This window comes from Sminthopsis crassicaudata, chromosome 4 (assembly GCF_048593235.1).
Source record: "Sminthopsis crassicaudata isolate SCR6 chromosome 4, ASM4859323v1, whole genome shotgun sequence".
Lineage (NCBI taxonomy): Eukaryota > Metazoa > Chordata > Mammalia > Dasyuromorphia > Dasyuridae > Sminthopsis > Sminthopsis crassicaudata.
The window spans coordinates 340,360,855-340,381,868 of NC_133620.1; the positions used below are offsets into that span (position 1 = coordinate 340,360,855).

General features: G+C 35.7%; 1 protein-coding gene across 7 annotated transcripts in view; it reads right to left on the reverse strand.

The window, feature by feature from the left end:
* The window catches only part of METTL2A (methyltransferase 2A, tRNA N3-cytidine), a 35,757-nt gene extending 16,005 nt beyond the window's left edge, over positions 1–19,752 (reverse strand). Inside the window, exons 1-10 of one of the 7 annotated variants that reach the window (XM_074260940.1) lie at positions 19,550–19,750; positions 19,229–19,320; positions 17,433–17,797; positions 15,805–15,854; positions 14,382–14,442; positions 12,663–12,802; positions 10,814–10,927; positions 8,752–8,858; positions 8,441–8,506; positions 1,297–5,021 (exon numbers count right to left, since the gene is read on the reverse strand). In XM_074260940.1, the coding sequence (XP_074117041.1) occupies positions 4,867–5,021; positions 8,441–8,506; positions 8,752–8,858; positions 10,814–10,927; positions 12,663–12,802; positions 14,382–14,442; positions 15,805–15,854; positions 17,433–17,797; positions 19,229–19,320; positions 19,550–19,659 (1,260 nt within the window). In that variant the 5' untranslated portion in view covers positions 19,660–19,750 and the 3' untranslated portion in view covers positions 1,297–4,866. Of the gene's footprint in view, positions 1–1,296; positions 5,022–8,440; positions 8,507–8,751; positions 8,859–10,813; positions 10,928–12,662; positions 12,803–14,381; positions 14,443–15,804; positions 15,855–17,432; positions 17,798–19,228; positions 19,321–19,549 lie in introns of those variants that run through there. The other 6 variants (XM_074260941.1, XM_074260942.1, XM_074260944.1 and 3 more) reach the window with 6 other exon arrangements.
* Between the last annotated feature and the right edge of the window lie 1,262 nt (positions 19,753–21,014).

Here is a 21,014-nt window from a genome sequence, read left to right on the forward strand (position 1 = left end):
ACTTAACATCTCGATATCAAACAAGCTTCAATGACACAAATTTTACACAAATTTTACTTCTTTTCTACCTGCCAAGTAATCTTAGTTAATTAATTTCCTCCTAAACAGTCATCATTGAAACCATTTTCTCAGTCAGATACAATTCAGGATGACGAGCATATGACCTTCAGAAGTTAAATGGCTCCCCTATCTCAAGTATAAAACCTGTTCTGGAGATGGAATTAGCATTCAGTCAGGATGCAGCTTCTTTATCCTGTACTAAGAATCCAAACAAACAATAATAATAGTACTTGCCTTGCACTATTGTAAAATGATAATGTACTTGTATTATACTCAGATTATACTTGGACCATATGTTGCTTTTCACTTAAATAAATCATTAGATATTTATGCTCAAAAATTGACCTGAAATCTTGAACCTGTTTTCAGTTTATTATGAAGATTAAAAACATTAAATTTGTGGGAACGCAAACTCCTATACAAAAATGTCAGCTTCTAAGTTATCATGGCAAAGCTAGGATTATATTTAGATTGATGCATTATGAGTCCCCTGCATCCAGTCAAAGGCCATTAAAACAAAAAAAACAAATGTCTAACCATATATGGAAGTCAGCTTTAAAGAACATATCTGAAACGTCAAATTAATATGGTCAAAGAGACTTGTATAGATAGGAGACTATGGGTACAGAAAATTGTACTTAAAGTTGAAGTTTTTAATTTTGCTGAGCTGGTTTTTCTTCATTAGAGAAGTTGACACAGGAGGGGGAAAATATATGGGAAATATAATCAAATACCTAATAAAAATTAAAAAAGAAAAAACCTGATTGTAGAGAACAAAAGGAAATAATGTGTTGGATTCAGAGCACCTGAATTCAAATCCAAGATGGATCATCTTTGTATGGGCATGTTATTCCCACGTGCAACTCTGGGGACACTATTTAGGATTTTCTTGGCAAAGATACTGGAATGGTTCATCACGTCTTTTCTCCAGCTCATTTCACAAAGGAGGAATTGAGACAGAGTTGAGAACACAAAGCTAGTAAATATGAGGCTGGATTTAAACTCAGGAAAGTGAATCTTTATTCCAAGTACAATGCTCTATCCACTATGCTATTTAACTGCCTGCTTTGTTTCTTTGAACTTCAGTAAATTGTCTATTAAGAGAGTTCACTGGTACTTAACCTCTGGGGTCCCTTCCACACCTAAATCTATGATTCTAAAGATGAGAAAGCAGGGAAGAGACTAGTCTTTCAATCCTAGCAGTGAGTCAAATTTAATAAAACAAAATAGGCCAAATTATTTTAAATTTGTCTAGATGTATTATTTCATCATACCATTAAGAGATGAGGCAAGATATCCCTGTATCCATTCTAATAGGAAAAAAAAATGTCTATAGTGATCAGATTTTTCTCATTTTCAATGAAGACAATTTCCTCCTCTAGAGAGTGAATGTTTCTCCTTATGCAGTCCAAGTTTTTGTTACAGAAAAAATTTCCATCTTTGATCTTTTTAAAAATGGTGAAGCAATGGATTTGGAGTCAGAAGACTTGATTTTGAATACAAAATACTATCTGTGTAAGTTTCAGTCAGATACCTTCACTCTCTGGCCTGTTTACTCACTTTCAAAACAAGGAAATTGGAATAGATGATTTTTCCAGTTTTAATGTGATCCAATTATCCATTCATACTGAATTTTCATAAGCATACAGGCATTAAAAAATGCATTCTCAAGTCCTACAATATATCCTTACTTCTCATACAAATTCTGCCTCTGGTAAGGAAGTTTTTGATGGGGATGCATCTACTTGACTGAGATTTCACAGTAACATGTTTGCAGGTCTAGCAATGAGTAGTATAAATCTTTAAAAATGGTTTATTTTAAACCCCCCAAAATATGTACTGATACAAGACAGAAGACATGCACACACATATTAATGTTTTCTCAAATATCCCAATTTCACAGTTCTTCAATCTATATGATTCCCAGGATCTACTTCTCTCTACCATTTCTGCTATTTCAGAGATGGTTATACAATTGGGCTGGTGACTTGTGATTGTGAACACAAATTTCATGTTCATTCTTAAATCTGACAAAAATATTTTTACCATTCCATCTTTAAATTTTATACTCCTCTGTGCTTGGTTCTAGTCCATGACATCCACTTCTCCAGCCGTTTAGTTGTTCCCCAGTTCATCACACCTGGTACATTCTTGTCCAATTCTTATTTTTGACCTTTTGGTGAATTAATTTAACTCTACCCTGTATTTTAATCTTAAATCTTTCCTGATGTCTCATGATCCATCTTGTCTTGCTAAACCCCACCCTTGAGTCCCAACTTTTGCCTAATTCACTGCTTTTCACATGTGGAAAAGTGGGAGCTGGAAGAAGTCTCAAATCCATGTGGGTTTATTACACTGTCTTTTACTCATCTTTGATGGGATAGCCTCTTTGATATCATCTTCTCCAGATTGTGCCATCGTCATTCCCATCCTTAATCTAACCTTTAATTTCTTGCCTGTCTCCCCATCCTTAAATACTTTAAATACTTAAATATTTTACTTGTCTGCCTTGTCTCCCCATCCTTAAATACTTTACTGGGCATTTAAAGCTCTTACAGCCTGACCCCTTCCCAGCTCATCTTATTTTGCTCCCCTACACAATGACCCACTTGTTCTGTTTATGTGACAGTCCATCTCTTGTGTTCCTTGCACTGGTTGTTCTCCATATCCTGAATCTCATCTTTGCCTCTTTAAGGTGACAAATGCCACCTTATATAGGAGACTTTTTCCTATCCCAATATACCCCTGACCTACTAAAATTAGTTATCTTTTATGTACTCTGATGGTCAATCTATAGATCAAGGTCTCACATTCTAATGGGGTGTATACACACACCCATATATATATGGTGTGCTTCCCTTATCCCCTCACCCTATAATGCAAGTTCCTTGATCACCAAACTGTTTTTTGCCTTTCCTTGTGTTTTCAGAGCTTAGCACAGTCTGCCAAACAATAGTGCATTAGTAAATGCTTGTTGATTGACAACTGACAGTGAGGTTTGTAGGATTCATTATATATGTATGTATATCATGTTCTTCACCCTATAAGTTAAGTACAACCCATTGGAGGTACAAATAAAAATTTCCTCTGGGTCCCTATTCCATAGAGTACTTGAAATTTCTGACAATACATTAGGAAAATCTAAATCAAACCCCTAACTCAATCCTCCCTAAGACAAATTAACTTAAAAGGAAAACAAACTAAAAACAGCCTGTAGGTTTTCCAAACTGGGAGTAAGAAGATTGATTACTTGGGAAATCTAGGAAGCAGGAAAACCTTCTTCTATAGACTAGTAGTCCACAAAAACTTTAGACAACCTGCTTGTACTCATATCAGCAACAACAACAAAAAAGGCCAGGCCTGCTTTAAATGAAAAGAAAAAAAAAAGGGGGGGGGGCAGCTAGGTAGTGTAGTGGATAGAGCATTAATCTGGAGGGTAGCAGGATCTGAGTTCAAATCTGATCAGAGACTCCTGATACTTCCTAGCTGTGTGATCCTGGGCAAGTCACTTAACCTCAATTGCCTTGCCCAAACCTTTCCCTAAAAACACAATTTATAAGATATTATAGGTATGATCTCATTGAGATGCTAAGTACCAGCATTTTAGAAATGTAAAAAAATCAAAAAATACAAAATCCACACTGCTTAGATCTTCAACAAATGAGTACAATAATACACAGATATTAGTTCTTATGCATTCAAACTAATGTTAGCTCTAAACTAACTGATCTGACTTGCAAAGGGTACTACATCAGGAAAAGACTAATTAGTTATCAAATAAAAAAAATTATTTTCTTTAGTAGTCCTGGGGTTCCTAATCTTTTTTGTGGGATGGACTCTTGTGGCAGTAATGAAATCTCTTCTTAGAGAATAAGAATATTAGATGGAGAATCTCTTCAGAGGGTCATACAAATGTGAGGTGCCTCAAAATTATCCCCAAAATAGATTCATGCTCTACAATACATCTACAAATTTCCTCAAAGGAAATTTATGCCTGGATCTCAAGCAGCACTGTCTCATTTAACAGGTAATAAATATAATGAGCTTAGAAGAGTTAAATAACTCATTTATGTCCACACTGTCCATCTAAATAAGAATTCAAAATCTGGTCTACACTAGGTACACAAGTATAAAGGTCTTCCATTGCAACAAGCTTCAACCTTCACAAATATAGGATAAATTTAGTGTGATGAAAGAAGAAAAACTGCAAGTCAACTAATCAAGATAGGAACAATTTTTCTTATTTCCCAAACTAAGTCATTAACAAAATGAACTATCAGACCAAGAAGGTGCTTCAAAGATGATTCATACTTGTACGGATGGACAATTCGTTCATTTTCTTAAAAAAAAAAAAAAAAAAAAATCCGATGGCAGACAATTTGGCCCAGTATCTTATCTTACTTAATTTTAGGACACAGTACAATAAATATGGTGCCTAAGGCTAAGATGAAGGTTTGTTGTAAATTAACTTTTTGGAGTTTACATATTTCAAGATTTTTTTGTTTTTCAATTTTTATGAGACAGTAAGACTTCCATTAAGACATCAGGCCAAGAAAACAGAAAAAGAATAAAATCAGTCCTAAAACACTTTGCAAACATACAAAGTCAAAAGAAGTACTCAAATAAGGATTTTAACTAAAAATATCAAACTGAAAGCTTTCTGATCTATAAGATGCTCAAAATATTCCACAAGAAGGTGATTCCAAATCCTGTAATCATAGAAATCCTCTATTATAAAAAAGGCACAGAAACATAACACTTGTGCAGAACTCATTCCAATGTCTAACAAGAAAAGATGTTGTCCTTTTAGCTTGTGTTTGGGGAAAAGGGTTTGCGGTATTTGCACTGGATCCAAACTCGATACATTGTCAGCTGTTTTCCCCTGTTTACTTGAAGGCGGTGATCCACCATGTTCTGAACTTTTTCCAATCCAGCAGTAGTGAATAGTGTATCTAGTTCATCTGGTTTAGGAAAGATAATATTGGCAAAATTGTTTGTTCAACAGAAAAAAACATTCAGTCTGCCCTACCTCATATTAACCTAAACGCTTATGATTTTCCTATGATGAAATGTCTGCTATTCCTTCTGCAAATATAAACATGCTAACTCAATGGGCTCCAAAAGACTGGATTGTGCACTTCCATTATGTGCTTATTTACAATTAAATACATATACTATTGCAGCATTAATTTTTTTTTAAAATGAGATAAATGACATAATGCTTGATTTTAGTGGCAATAGGGAGACCTAAATAGGGACACCTTAGGAGTAGGGGAAAAATCACTTTAGCAGCTGTGTGGACAATATGTTGGAGATGTGAAAGACAAGAGGCAGGGAGACAGACTGCTTAGGACTCTATTGCAAAGGATAAGCAATTAGGTGGTGAGAGCTAAACTAGGGTGATGATTATATGAAAAAGGGGAAGAAGAAAGAAGAAAAGTCAACAGAACATTAGACTTGGAAAGAAGATTTGGATCCAAATATGTCTCAAGCATTTGGGGATTGGACTTAATGGTCTCTAAGGTCCCTTCTAGCTATCTGTAGTCGTATGTGGAGCTGGAAATGACTATTTGAAAAATGACTAGATATATGTTTAAGATGTCACCTAGGTTATGAACCTGGATTATTAAAAAGATAAAATACTGTTGATGTTGTATTAGGGAAGTTTGGAAGACTAGTATACAAGGCACAGTAGAGGAAAGTGCTCTTCCTGTCTCTTACTTTCCTTCACTATTCCAACTTCAGTTCTGTTGGCCCCACTGGGCTGCTGGGAAGGAAAAGCAGTATGACTGCTCACATCACACCAGTCTGGGAGTCACCAAGGACAAAATTTTTTTTTTTTTTTTTGGGGGGGGGGGGGGAACAGATCTTATCATCTGCCTTGCCGGGAAGTCCTCTGGACTCAAAGCTCCACATGCCCTGCTGAGGATAGTATAGGGAAGTTTTAGGGGAAAAGGATAGAGATGGCTTTTTAGAAATAAGTCCCCTGGATTTGTTTTCAACAGGGTGGGATGCCACTCACCTTCCCACTCTTTAACTCACCGGTCCCATTTTGGAGATCACTGCTTTAAGTATACTCTTATTTGGATGAGATGAGTAAAACCATGTATAAATTCTATAAACGTGTAAAATTTGTGTAAATGCATTCATTGTAATTGTAAATTAAATCTTTATTATGGCAAAGGAAACAGAGCAACCAACAGAAAAAAAGAGACTAGCAGAGAGAAAAAAGGTAAAGACAGATAAGGGGGAACAGATCTTTTAAAGGATCAAAAATTAGGAGCTGAAGAGGGGATGTTTATAAATTGGGGGTATTTATACTCAAGGAATTCAAAATACGGGGATTGTAGAATATAGATGATAACAATTAGTTTGTCTCCCAAATGACAATTTTGATTTGAAACTCGAATCATAACTGCAGTCCAGAAGACTACCTTAGCCAAAAGACTAGGAGGGCAGTGAGGTATTGCAGTGGGGAGAGAACTGGGATTACAGTCAGGAGGACCTGAGTTAAAATTTGGCCTCAGACACTTGATATTTATTAGCTAAGTGACTCTGGGCAAGTCACTAATCTCTAACTGCCTCATAGAAAAAAAAATACTGGGACCAAGAGGGATAGCATAGGTTGGGGAGACAAGTGTCAAACATGCAAAAATCAGAAAAACCAGCCGATATTTCAATTCAATTTAGCAAACATTTACTGTCTACTATGTGCACTGTGCTAAGTGGTGCAGATAAAAGGAATTATATGACAAACAGTCCCTGCCCAGAAGGAGCTTACATTCTACTTGAGACTGAACTAAGGGAGATAAGGAAAGGCTTTTTATAAAATGTAGTACATAAGCAAATAGTTCATGAAATGTAATGCTGAGCAGAATCTGCTCCTATAATTTACAAACTCATGTATTGCTTTAACTTTCTAATACTTTATACTGCAATAAAAAAAAAAAAAAAAAAAAAAAGTTTTACATCCAAAAAGGCTGAAAGACAGTTATGTGCAGTGATATATCATGGAAGACCTGGCACATGGAATGGGAATATGAGGTTAGGTTTAGATCTGAAGGTTCAAGTTTTTTAAAAAATTCTTTTTCCTTAGTAGGTGGTAGCACAAAAGATCAGTAGTAAAGATAATGAAGCCTTAGTTTAAGAGTGTTTCATTATCAAAGTACAACACTTTAAATGCTTTCACTATACATGCATATCTATCCCTATAAAAAGTGTAACTTTTTTTAACTAGGAAAAAGATATGGCAGAGTATGATTTATGAGGCTACTGGGTGTGACTGGTCAAAGTACAACAAAGAAGTCTCTGAAGAATCATAATTTTAAAAGCTGGAAGGGACCTTAAGAGATCTTGTTTTATAGACAAGGAAACTTGATACAAGTCAATGCAGATGGAAGGAGGAAAAGCTTTTGTTTAGGCCATTTGGAGGACAGAGCTTCTGACTATATCATGTCCTCTGACAGATTTTCTGTGCAGATCCTCTATCCTTTGAATTGTTTTTCAGCTTAGAAGTAAGAGAAGACTAAGGAGCTGTCAAGTTTTGTACCAGGAGGCTGGCAAAGGAGGGAACTAGCTGCCTCCCCTTCCATCTTGATTATCTAGAACACTGATCAAACATTTGGGTAAAGGGAAACTGATTGAGAAGGAAGGCTAAAGTAGAAATAAAATTTCCCAGAATGGTGGTGAGGTTAAATTCTCATGTCCCATTTTGCTACTGTAACCATCTCATTAACTGTGGGACAAGGGTATATGAAAAGTTCTGGGAAGTAGGAGATATGCAAAGCAAAGAAATTTCACTATTGCTTAGCTAATAATTTAAAGAAAATGGCTATCTATGGAGGCAGGGCATCATGTTAGCCAATATATGGAGAATTCATAGCCCACTTAAAATTATGAAAAGTTGGCACTCTCAAGGTCCAAATCAGAACTGACCAATACCTGTGGGTAATCAGGAGATTATATATATATATATATATATATATGTGGAGGAGTAAAAGAAGGGAATATTGAAGGAAAAAAGAATAGACAAATGAATAGAAAGAAGGGCAGAGGAGGAAAGGGAAAAGAGAGTAAAAAACAAGAAAAAATGAGTCTGAGGAAGAGGACAGAGAAAAACAACAAGCTGATGATGATGGTAGGAGTAGCACCAATAGCTGCTTAAGATGACATTTGTTAATACTAGTGGCACAGAATGCTTCCCCTAAAATGTTATCACATTAGAAATGATCTGTCAGCACATTTGTTTTCACCTTCTGCCTGGAGTTCTTGGGTTACTAAACAATTATAGTGTTTTTTTGGTAATATTTGAGGTCTGTTTAAGTTATGAGAGTAAAAGGAGTTTATGGGTAACAGGGTAAAATTGAAAACATTATCATACCTTGTGTGAAGAAGTAAACTCTGGTACCATCACCTCTCACATAAAAATTTTCAGACAAACATCGACCTGAAGAAGATATTAATATGTGTTTAAGATCACGTGGCTAATGTTTCTCTTTTATATGAAAACACTCGATTACTAATAGCTGTGCAAGAAGATATTTTTCTTAGGCAGAGAATGTCATTCTTTCTTGGCTCTACAGGGTCTTCTGAAATCTCTGCTCTTTTCCCCTATGAAAGATAGGATAGGTTCTAGAATAGAACAGAACAGACTAGTAGTTGAAATTTTAAAATTTAAATGTCCTCAAATACCTGTTTTAAATCGGAGTTGAGCCATGTCATAACGGCCATAATCTCGCAAGAGAATCATCCCTCCAGGTTTCAGGAGATAGCTTAGTCGGTTGATGGCATTCTGCATCCTGGGCAAGTGAAGGAAAGGGGAAAAAGGCAATAAAGAAAATGAAGTTCTCTCTAATGATAGGACATTCTCTTCATTCAAAATTTAAAAAATATAACAGAATTGCTTTATAATACGATCATTTCTAGTTTTATTTTTTGTCTCTGATCTAGTCAGAATCAGGGTGCACAGATAAACATTTCTCTTGTTGCAAATTATTTCCTAAATATACCAGTTTGCCCAAGGTTATCCAGCAGGAAGCATAAAAAGAAGTTGCAGGATAACAGGATTCTTCCTTAGGATAAGATTTACTTTGATTGCTTCTGATTACTTAGGTCATTGTCTTGATAGTCTTGATTGCTGATCCTTTACCTTAAAGCCTGAGGCTTTCTTGTTTAATCTATCTTGACTAATTTTCTGGCTCCTAAGCTTTTGACTTGTCCCCACAACAAAAAATAACAAATCTCCCTACCTTCTATTGATATATTACTTGATATTCAAACTCATGGTATACACCTGACACTGATAAACCATAAATTACTTGGCCTCTGTCTTGTTTTAAGAGTTTCTAAAGCCCTTACTTACTTTGCCTCCTGGCAGTAGTATACTCAACTCTTGGCCTACATCCAAACCTATCATACCCATAAGTTTCATGTCTTGTTTGGCTATTCCTACCATACATCAGAAACAGGAATAAATATCTTACAGATATATAATCTTATATGAAGCACATATTGCTGTTTCAGAGAATTTTAGTTGTCATATATAAGTGAAATGATATAGTTAATTTTGCCATAACAGAATCAAAAGATTAAAATATGAGAAAGTTTAAATGCTTTATAACCAGCTTAAGCTTCAATTCAAAATTAATGCTTTGATAAGGAGGTTAAATTAATTTAAAAATATCTAAAGTTCAACTGCAGAATATCTGGAGTCAGTGATAATTATACAAAAGACAGGTTGAATGTATTAGCAATGGAAATTTCTTTTCAGAAAGGTTAAACCAAGATAGCACCAAAGTCAAAAATATTGACTATTATGCTCAACGGTTAGAGAGCCACGAGTCCAAATTAAGGTGGATTCCCAAGATACCAAATGAGATGAGAAGCAAAGAGATTAAAAATACCACCTTTTTTGATTAAAATTTATAGGAATCCCTAGTATTATGCTTTGGAAAGCAGCCATTATCTTATTCAACCAATGGGAAATAAACTGTACATTTAGGAATGAGAATCCTACTGTACACTGTCATGACCAACAAACTGTATCTGGAATATTGTGGTCAGTTCTGAGTGGCACATTAAAGGAAGGACATTTGAAAGCCTTTAAATCCATGCCATGAGAGGACTGGATGAGAACTGGTAATATTTGATCTGGAGAAGACTGAAGGTAGACATGATACCTGTTTTCAAGCAGCACATTACTCCTTTCTTTATATCATATACTGAGTTCCTCATTCCCTGTTAACCAAAAGAAACTGAGGCTATTTACTGAGAGCTCTCTGTCCTACTTTCTCATTTCACATTTCCTTTAATATTGTCTCTTACTATTCCCTCATAAGTCTTTAATGAGATACTCTTCTTATTGACAAGGACATCCCCTCTAAATGTTCTCTTGACTTCATCACGGTTCATCTTCACCTTCTATCATTCATTTTCTAAACTTTAATAATCTTCTACACACCAGCTCCTTCCCTGCTGCCTATAAACATACCCATGTCTCCCATTCTTAAAAAACAAATCCACACTAGATACCACCATGCCTGTTAGCTAGTATCCTATACTTTTATTCTCCTTTTTATTTTTGAATTATGTGGAAAGAAAAAAAATAAAATGCCAAACATCTTTAATGGGTCAACTATTTGTAAAATTTTTAAAGCATATTAAGATACCAAGAATCCCTCAGACTACTGACCACACCCTTTTCAGGATATTCTTTCTTCTCCTGGCTCATATGAATACAGCTCTGTTCTTTTACCTGACAGTTCTTAGTATCCTCTGCAATAGTCCTCCATCTCTTGTTTCCCTGATCTGTCCTTGGTCATCTTCTTTATTCTTTCTTCCTTTGTTCCCAGGTATTCCATGACCATCTCTAAATTAATGACACTTAAATTTACATATCTGGTGCTATCTGGATGTTTTGCTAGGACCTTAGTTAATATGTCAAACATAAAATCTTCCTCAAAGGTTAGCCTATTTCTTCTGAAATCTTTCTTTGATCCTGAGATAATTAATGCTCTCTCTCTTTTACTTTTCTCATAATGCTGTACTGTTATCAATTCTACTCTTTTAGGCTATAAGCTGCTTGTTCAGCACCAGCTGTTTTTTCAATTCTACTTAATCAAAAAAACATTTATTAGGTCTATCTAGTATGGTACCTTATGCTCAATATAATGATACTTTAATAGCCACTAAATTGCTGTAGGTAAATTTGACTAACAGAAAATTTAGCCCCAGAGGAAAAAAAAAAGATGAAATAAAGATTGTTTTTGATGTCCTCCCATTTAACCAACTAGTGTTCCTTTTCTCATTCCTGAAAACTTCTCCTATAACTATGCATCCTATCTTATCTTCTATCAACTAAATTAGAACATAATCTTAAGAGATTTTGCAACTGAAGAAAATGTTATTAAACATAGAAAAGTAGTCAAGACACAAAAGAATGAAGCTAAGGTACTTTAATGACACCCTGGAGGAATGAGGAAGGAAAAAAAGGAGGGAAAGATTATGTAATCATAAGGTAGTCATAGGTATTAATGTTAAAGGAATTGTGAAGGATACCTGAGAGAAGAATCTATAAAATCCATTCCAGCAGCCTACTACTTATTTTGTTGGTAATTGAGGTTCAGGAGTATTCTACTCATTAAGGTGTTTTAACATTCCTGCTAAGAAGCTTTTTTAAAAGGGGGAAGATATGGGTGTATGTGTGAAAGAGAATGAATGAGTGAGTATAAGGAGTATGTACATGGGGCAGTGGAGGCAGGAAAGAAGGGGCAGAGACAAGCAGGAAACAAAAGTATATGAAATTCACTTATGAAAATGACATTGGTCATCACTTTCCCATGTCAACAGATGACTGAATAAAAAGATTATGATTAAACTTCTTTAAGAGTTTAATTAGGAAAACTGAATTTATTTTGGTGTTTGGACTTGTAATTTTACTGGTGTGGGTTATTCCTAGTATGGAACGCTCCTTTTCTACCCCCTACTCATTATTGACAACTACTCTGCAATTTGTAGTTTAAGAGAATTGTCTGATTCACTGATGGGTTAACTAACTTGCCAAGTCTGAGTATCATATATCTAGCTCGCATCAAGAGGTTAGGCTTGATCCCAGCTCTTAATGACTTTAAGACTGGATTTCTAGGTATATGATGCTTTATAGTTTATAGTTTACAAATTGCTTCATTCATTTGCTTAATCTGGTTGATGACATAGGGCAAAGTTTTATGACTGAATTGTAAAAAAGACAAATGTTAATGGATTTTGTAGTTTCTTCCATGGTTCCAGCAGAAGCTAAAGGGGGAAATGACAATTGCTAAGAAATAACCCTAACTCCTGAATTCAAATTTGACCCCAAGACACTTAACATTTCCTAGCTGTGTGACCCAATTGCCTGAGAGGGGGGGAAGAGAAGGAAATACACACACACACACACACACACACACACACACACACACACACATTCTCATTGCCTCCTATAGATAAAATTTTAAATTGAAAATCCACAAATATATTATGTTTTATATAGATGACATGATCACAGCAGAATTTCATTTTTGTGACCCACTAAATAGCTCCCTATTTCAGAAAAATCTAAGACTTACTTGTCTGGGACAATTGATGAAAGGACAAAGATGAGAATAATGATATCAAGACTCTCCTTGGGTATTGGGTAATCCTTATCCTCATCACACAGATCGTGAACGAAGGCAAAACATCGAGAAGGATCATACTCTGAATTTGTCTGTTGCAAAATTTTCAATAAGGAAAAAAAGGTGGAAATGTTAATAACCTTGAGAAGCATGTCTTGCTGGAAATGCAATGATTATCTGCTGAATGATTGCTCTACTGCTTACAGGGATAGGGAGACGACTTGTGAATTCACTGGTAAATGCAACTCCTTGGGGAGAAGACTGTCTACAAAGAAAGGTCAGCATTTTTCAATGACATACAATATAAGAGAGTTGCCTAGAACAGTGAAAAGTGACTTGCCCGGGGTCACACAGTAAACATACTTGGAGGACTTGAATCCAGGCTGGCTCTCTACCTTGCCATGTTGCTTCTCTAATGGTTAGAAGAAATGTTTTGCTTGTAACTTTGGGAACTTGGTGTTGTATGGACTGAGTAAGGGAGTAAAGGAAACCACTAAGTATGCATTGGCAATACCCAGACCAAACTCCTTTAGCTTCCTAATTTGATTATCTGACCCAATGATGCACTTACTATAGCAGGAAGTGAGACCTAGAAAAAAAGATGATAGCTCAGTAAATGAAGTAGCACATCTGCTTCTTAGGATTTTAAGAGTACATGTGAAAATGTTCAAGGCTAAAAAAGAATGAATTGTTCTTAAGACTTTTAAGACACTTTTTTTGTCAGTTTCCATATGGTAAATACAGAATTATTTAGCTATTAAAAAAGATAAGATGCCTTTTGCTATTAAACTGTATTACTTGATTGTAAACTCTTGAATACAGGAATATTTTTCGTTCTCTTGCAAGAGTTGTGAACATAACAGGCACTCCTAGTGAAATTTTATAAAGTTAAAATGAGGCCCAGAGAGGCTGGTATAGTACCTGGCACAAAATAGGTGCTTAATCAATGTTTGATGATTTATCAAAGCCAGGCATTGAGTTAATAGCAGAAATAATCTCATGTTTTTTCCTATGGCAACACACCATTTAGCAAATGGGAGTTCTAACTTACTCAGTAAACATTTGAATAGATTATATATTTTAATGACCAGCAGGAGGAATACAGAGAGGCTTGGAGAGACTTAAATCAACTGTTGCTGAGTGAAATGAGCAGAACCAGAAGATCACTATACACTTCAACAACAATACTGTATGAGGATGTATTCTGATGGAAGTGGAAATCTTCAACATAAAGAAGATCCAACTCACTTCCAGTTGATCAATGATGGACAGAAATAACTATATCCAGAGAAGGAACACTGGGAAGTGAATGTAAATTGTTAGCACTACTGTCTATCTACCCAGGTTACTTATACCTTCGGAAGCTAATAATTAATGTGCAACAAGAAAAAGGTATTTACACACATATATTGTATCTAGGTTATATTGTAACACATGTAAAATGTATGGGATTACCTGCCATCGGGGGGAGGGAGTGGAGGGAGGGGATAATTTGGAAAAATGAATTTAAAAAATAAAATAAAATAAAATAAAAAGATTATATATTCTATAAAGAATAAAAGTCTTTTTTTAATTTTGAAGCCTTAGTATGAAAATAACATGATAAAGTTCCTTGGATATAACAAATTCATCTGTTCTCTCAAAGTTGATGATAGGTAACATTCCACTTACTTGGACAAGCTCTATAGCTGTGGTAGAAAAGTCACAGCAATATACAAAGAGTCCTGGGTCACTAAAATAAGCAAAAGAAATAGAAATGAAATGTTTTGTTTTGACCACCAATTGTTAGATACTATATTTCTATTTAATATACAATTATAAGTTAGAGAAGGAAAAGGGACACAGCAGCAGATAAGCTGGCCAAAATTTCCACTTGATCTTTTACCCTTACTAGGGTTTTGAGAATTGATACATGTGATGGCAGCAGATGCAAACTACTTACTATCGGTATTATGTTCTATTATGATTAAAATTCTTGTTTATAATCTCTGAAGTCTTGTGTCCTTGTAGGACCAAGTTAACTTGTAGGGTAGATAACAATCAGAGCAATTCTCTTTAGGGTGTTTGTTATATTACACATCTATAGTTTACAGGTCACTCCAAAACATTAGTTACCTTTTTGTCCTTTCATTACAATTGCAATTCAAATTAACAATGACTAAAATCCATTTAACTCAAATCCATAAAACACTTAACATTCAAGCCAAATATTCCTCATGCTCAAAAGGCAGTGCAAATTAAATATTCTAGATCTGTATCTAGATCTGTATTTAAATATTACAAATCATAACTAAATTATAATTACTTGCTCTCTTTAATAGTTTCCTAGTGAAATCAAAATGCAGCATTGTATTTCTCACTCATTCTTAGGTCCTCTTTTTTCCTGCAAAAAACTTTAATGAGTTATGATAGACAATTTTTACATGATGATAACTCAGTTTATCAATCTGATGGTGACCTCTTAATTTCTTAGAAAGCAGTGACTTTAATTTTCTTTGTTCAGCTAGTCCTCCTTTATTAGCATATAAGGAATATGATTTTAAAAAATCAGCATAATCTAGTTAGAATATGCTTCAGATTCGACTAGTATACAAATGAGTGTGTTTCTTCTAGGGGCTTTAGCATATATGGTTTTTGAGATCTGAAATATATAGAGGACAAAAGTCTGAAGGAAAGAAAATCGATTCTTTACACTTTTGTGATAAATGTGGAAGGGGCAAATTAGGGAACAGTCTTTATCAACTCTACTTATGGTAGTTGACCCTTAGGTTAGATGTCTATGTTAAGAAATCTTTTGATTTGGGGAGCTACAGGATAGAGGCATTAAAATATTGACAACTATATTTCAATATAATCAATTTCTTTTGCAATCCTACATAGCTTGTTTTAAATTTTAAATGTAAACTTGAGAAGGGATTTTTTTTATTGGCTCCACCAGAGGGCCAAAGGGGCCCATAATACAGTAAAGGGAAGAATCTCTGCTTTAAAGGCATGACATATTAAGATAACACTAATTTCTGAACATGCAAAACTGTATTAGGACAATGAAAATGAACTCACTTTGCTATCAATATTTAAACTTCACAACACTTACTTGTTAGTATGCAAAATGGGAAAGACTGTGTTTCCCACACCACAGCCAACCTGCAGAAGGAAATACTGTTATTCATAAGTTTCCAATTATTCTACTAATTTACTCATTATAATTACAATGTGCTTGTAAGAAGTCTTTTTTCTTTTGTCTATTTTTTTTCCACCACTATTCACTGACTTCAGGCAAATATAATTACCACCTCTGAAAGTTGATTATTAAACAACAATTTGACATTAGGTATTGAAAATAAGTAAGACAAGAGTACAATAATACACACTCTCTAGGCAAAAAGAGTTGCTATAGAATAGTATGAAATTATCTTTCACTTTATGGACTAGAGTGAGCTCCATAAATTTGATTCTAAAATAAATCCTATTTTTCTAATAATTTTCATTAAGAATCAGAAACATAATCTAACAGAAAAATCCCTAGGAAGCTACATTTAATTTTTTTTCTTTGAAAATTATGTGTAGGATTTATTACATAGGTTTTCATGAAATGGAAATAAAACGAATGTTGAATGTTGTCATATGAGAAAAAAAGCAAATTAACATCTGTGAAAATTGTATGCTTTGATCTGTGAACTGAAATTTTTTTGCAAGTATTTTTGGTCAGTGTTATGAAGTGTTGGGTACTGGGAGTTATATATATAAATTACTTCATAAATTTCTCAACTCTAGGATCTCTCTTCACTCATTGTTCAATTTAAATGAAATTTTACCAATACCTGGGGAACTTTAACAATACCTTTTAAGTTCTTAGAAGTATATATAGTAGGGGACAGACATTACTACAAGGCTTTTTTTTTTTTTTTTTTTTACTTTTTTTAGGATTTAACATTGCAGGACAGCACTATCTTGGAACCATTTACATAACTGAGATAATATAACATAGAATTCTATTGTAATATCACTTTAGTTAATAACATCTGGTGGTCTAGACCACAAAGTTCTAGTAGGATGAAGCCGAACTTGACTTTGAAATTGACCGCAAGAGCAGGTAGGAGATGGAAAGAACACAATATCAATAGAATTTACAGAAACAAATGACCTTTTTGGAGCAAAAAATGTTTCCTGAATCTGGTTTCAATTTAGTTTAGTCCAAGAGTCTTACAGATTTTTTCTTAAATTTTTATTTATTTAAATTTATGGAATAAACCAAGTATTTCTAAAACACTGTAATTAAAAAAAAATGATTGCATACAAAACCACAAATCTATTATTTACAACTTCCTATTCCTTTCAAATATATAATAAAAATTTTCATCTAAATTTTTTTCCCCATTATTCCCTTCCATCCTGCCCTAGAGATGTTTACCAGTTTTAACTTTAAAACTGTTAAATTTGAATAGTTTTAAAATTATGCTATTAAAGTTTGAATAGCTTACAATTGCATTAAGACTTTTGGGAACACAATACATTTGAAAGTAGTCTACTCCAGAGTGGAATTACCTCTAAAATTTTGATCTGGTCCTGTCTGGGTCACTTGTTTCAAAAGATCCCAAACACAAGAGAGTGATATGAGTGTCAACTCAGATGTTTAAGCTTGGTTAATTTTTATCACTGCCATCATCAGATAGCAGCAGTCCTCAATCTGCAGTTTTCTGTGGTGTAATAAATAAGCATTACCTCTAGTATGCGGTAGGTAGCTGAGGAACCAGGAAAGTCATCAGTATATATATCCAGATGACACAGTTTTTGAGTTGCTTCATCTATGAAATGCTTCTGTTTCTCATGATCAAGGCTCTGTGAAGAAGCCCAGTGTTGCTCTTGAATATTAGAAACTATAAATCCAGACCCATCTCTACAGCCTTTGTTTTCAATGATTTCATGGCCATTGTCTTTTAACAGCAAGCTCTTCAGGTCACTTTGATTCTGGTGAGGAGTCAATTCAGGAAATTCAGTAAAAAGCCAGTGTCTATCTTTGAAAAATCCATTTTCATGGATTTTGTAGAAGTTATTCCAGTATTCATGTGCATTGACCTCAAACTCAACTGTAAAGAGAAAAAGACAATTTAAACTAATACGTATATAGTACTTTCAGGTGTACAAGTCATCTTTTTTTCAAAACAAATCTGCCATAACAATTCATCTTTCTAAATATTGATATCTGATTTATAGAAATAAAAGACTTCCCCTAATACTTTTTCAAATTAATAGGTCCCCAAGTCACTTCAGACACAGACAGTGGAACTTTGGTTAAAGTAAAAAATGATCGTAATAAAAAGTTACTAAATGAAAGGACATGGAATTAAAAAAAAAAAAAAAAAAGTGGATGCAGAAAAAGTGATTTTTCTTTAGGGAAGCCCTGGCATTTGATTTTCTGCTCTATCACACAATATATTAACCCAAAGGATATTGCACTGATGCCCTAAACTTATTTAATCATGCTCTTCCTTTTTTTATTTAGTTTCATCTTTATCTTCAAACTTTTTACCTGTCTGGTAGAACTTTTCTAGGTAAGTTTTTTGATTCAACTTCCTTCAAGGGTTTGATGGTAAAAGCCTGCTCTAACATAACATTCTATTTCCCCCAAAATTTGAAAGGCACTGATCAATGCACTGACAAACTCTGACTGAAAATTAAGCACATTATGCACCTACTACCAAAGAGGTGATAGTCTTACTTATTTATTTTTTCCTGAGGCTGGGGTTAAGTGACTTGCCCAGGGTCACACAGCTAGGAAGTGTTAAGTGTCGGCAACCACAGTAGAACTTGGGTCCTCCAGAATTCAAGGCTGGTGTTCCTAGCTGCCCCGGAGATAGGCTTAAAACAGAAAATGAGAACTATTTTTGGAGAGGATAATTGGATGAATATTCATCTGGTGGGTTTCCCCTGGGGGAAAGAGATTATGAAGGAGAGAAAGTGAAAGTTCTTCATCCTATTTTCAAAGGATATTTCAAATTTGAACACAGATAGCTCTTCTGATACTAAATAAAGTATAAAAATTACCCCATTCCCCTTATTTGATTGGGATCTAAAGAATTAATAAATACCTGTTGTGATTTCCCACTCACAATCCAAGTACCTAGAAGGAAATACATTTTCAAAGCAGTTTGTTCAAATGACTAAATCAAATCACATTAATTTGTATCTAAGGAAATGGCCACAGAAAAGCAGCTTTCTTTGTATCCCTAGAAGCATAAATGCTTGTTAATGGAGATATCTCAAAACTGAATTGGGATAAAAGCTGAAAATGAGATCTTTAGGACACAGGTGGAAACACAAAAATATAACAAGACAAGTTCCTTTTCTATAGTAAATGACTACAACTCTATAATAAGAAGCACGAAACCCTGTTTCCCAAACCAGATGAAAATGTAATTGACAAACAGAACCACAAGTAAGCTCCTAGCCGGCCCTCGCCACGACCTTCTAAGTTACAGAACCCTCGGGGGGGTCCGAGCTCCGGGGCTCTGCAGCACCTTGCTTTTCGGGCGGCACGCGCTGGGCGCTGTTCTCCCGCACTCTCTTCGCCGCCGCCGCCTCCTGTTCTTTCGACCACTCCACATTGTCCCTGTAGGAGAAAAGAACCGTGTGTTTCAAGGGCCCAGGAGGCCCATTCTCCCCGCACCATCCTGCAAGGCTGAAGGGCCGCCAAAGAAAAGAGGGATGCCGGAAGGGCAGCATGTGATCCGGCCACGGAGAGACTGGCTGCCCCCTAGAGCAGTTTCCATGGCGACATGGACAAGAGGCAGAGGTTGGAGAAAAGGAGGAGAGGGCAAGAGGATGCGGGGGAGACTTACCAGGCATTATGGTGGAAAACACGGGCCGGATCGCTCAAGAACCGATTGCCAAATTGTACTCTTTTCCCACCGGTAGGAGTGGAAGCATCTCCGGGACAACAACCGGCCATGATGCAGGAAGCGGAAATACTTTTTCCTTCGGGGCGTGAAGGCCCCTTAGAGCCATCCTGGAAGAGAGAGGGCTGGAAGACTGAGCGCAAGCGCAGAGGCAAAGTAACTGGGCGGGAAAAGGAAGAGGAAGACTCTAGGGCCTGATTGGAGGAAAAGGAGGAAGTACGAGTACCGTTTGGGAAATGGGGGCGGGGCTGACTCCGTACTCCTCTTGGCTTGTTTTCCGGTTTACTTGAGCCCCGCCTATCGGGGAAAGCCCTGGGCGGAGAGTCAGTCTTCTCCCCGAGGATGTTTGACGTGGCGTAGGAGTAGATAGAAAGGTGGCCACTAAACCAAAGAAATGGGAATCGAATCATGTTCTAGTCAACTTTTCAAACCTAGAAGTTTCAGAGAAGGTTTCTCCCTGCATTGGTAGAAGGAATTCCTTATACGGGAGTTCTCTATATCCGTGAGATCATGGGTCTAGTCTATGAGCTCAATTAATGCAGGAGGTGGGGCCTCAGGCTACCTAAGTGCATCCTTCTCATTTTACCGAAGGGGAAACAGATTGAGCGAGGTTGTGACTTATCACGCAGGTAATAACATAGTAATAATGTCAAGCATTTGTATAATATTTCAACGTCTTGCAAAGTACTTTGCAACTATCTCGTTTTATCCTGAAAACATCCCTAGAGAAGATGGCACCCCCATTTTACACAGGGGAAAACTCGAGGTTAAGTGCCAAACTTTCCCGTATTCCTGATTCAGCGATCTATGCAGTCTGTCACCTAGCGGCCCTGTTGAAGAACTACAGGTTATGAACCTAGGTCTGAAGCGGAACTAGTGTTTTCTCTGGATGAAAAGCTTCCAGAATAGGTTCTGATAGCTGGGAAGAAATTGCTGGGCTTTGGCAGCCTAGAACGCTATAAATCTGGGAAAGTAGTTCCTGGTATGTCTGACCTGGAAGGCTCATGGAATTTTGAACTCCAGTAGACAATGAACATTCATTAAGCTTTTATTTATTTTTATATTTTTCTTAAATTACAATTTTTATTATGCACATGTATATTAGTAATACAAGGATTTAAAAGTACAAGTGATGTCTACTTTAGATTTTGTGTACTTACATGCTTTTCAATTCTCATTCATTCTCTCTTTTTTTTTCCCCTGAGGCTGGGGTTAAGTGACTTGCCCAGGGTCACACAGCTAAGGAAGTGTTAAGTGTCTGAAATCACATTTGAACTCGAGTCCTCCTGAATTCAGGGCTGATGGTCTATCCACTGTGCCACCTAGGGGCCCCCTCATTCATTCTGAATAATATCAATGTCTTACTCTTAAGGCAGTGCATGGAAATATTTTTAGTAGGAAAATGATA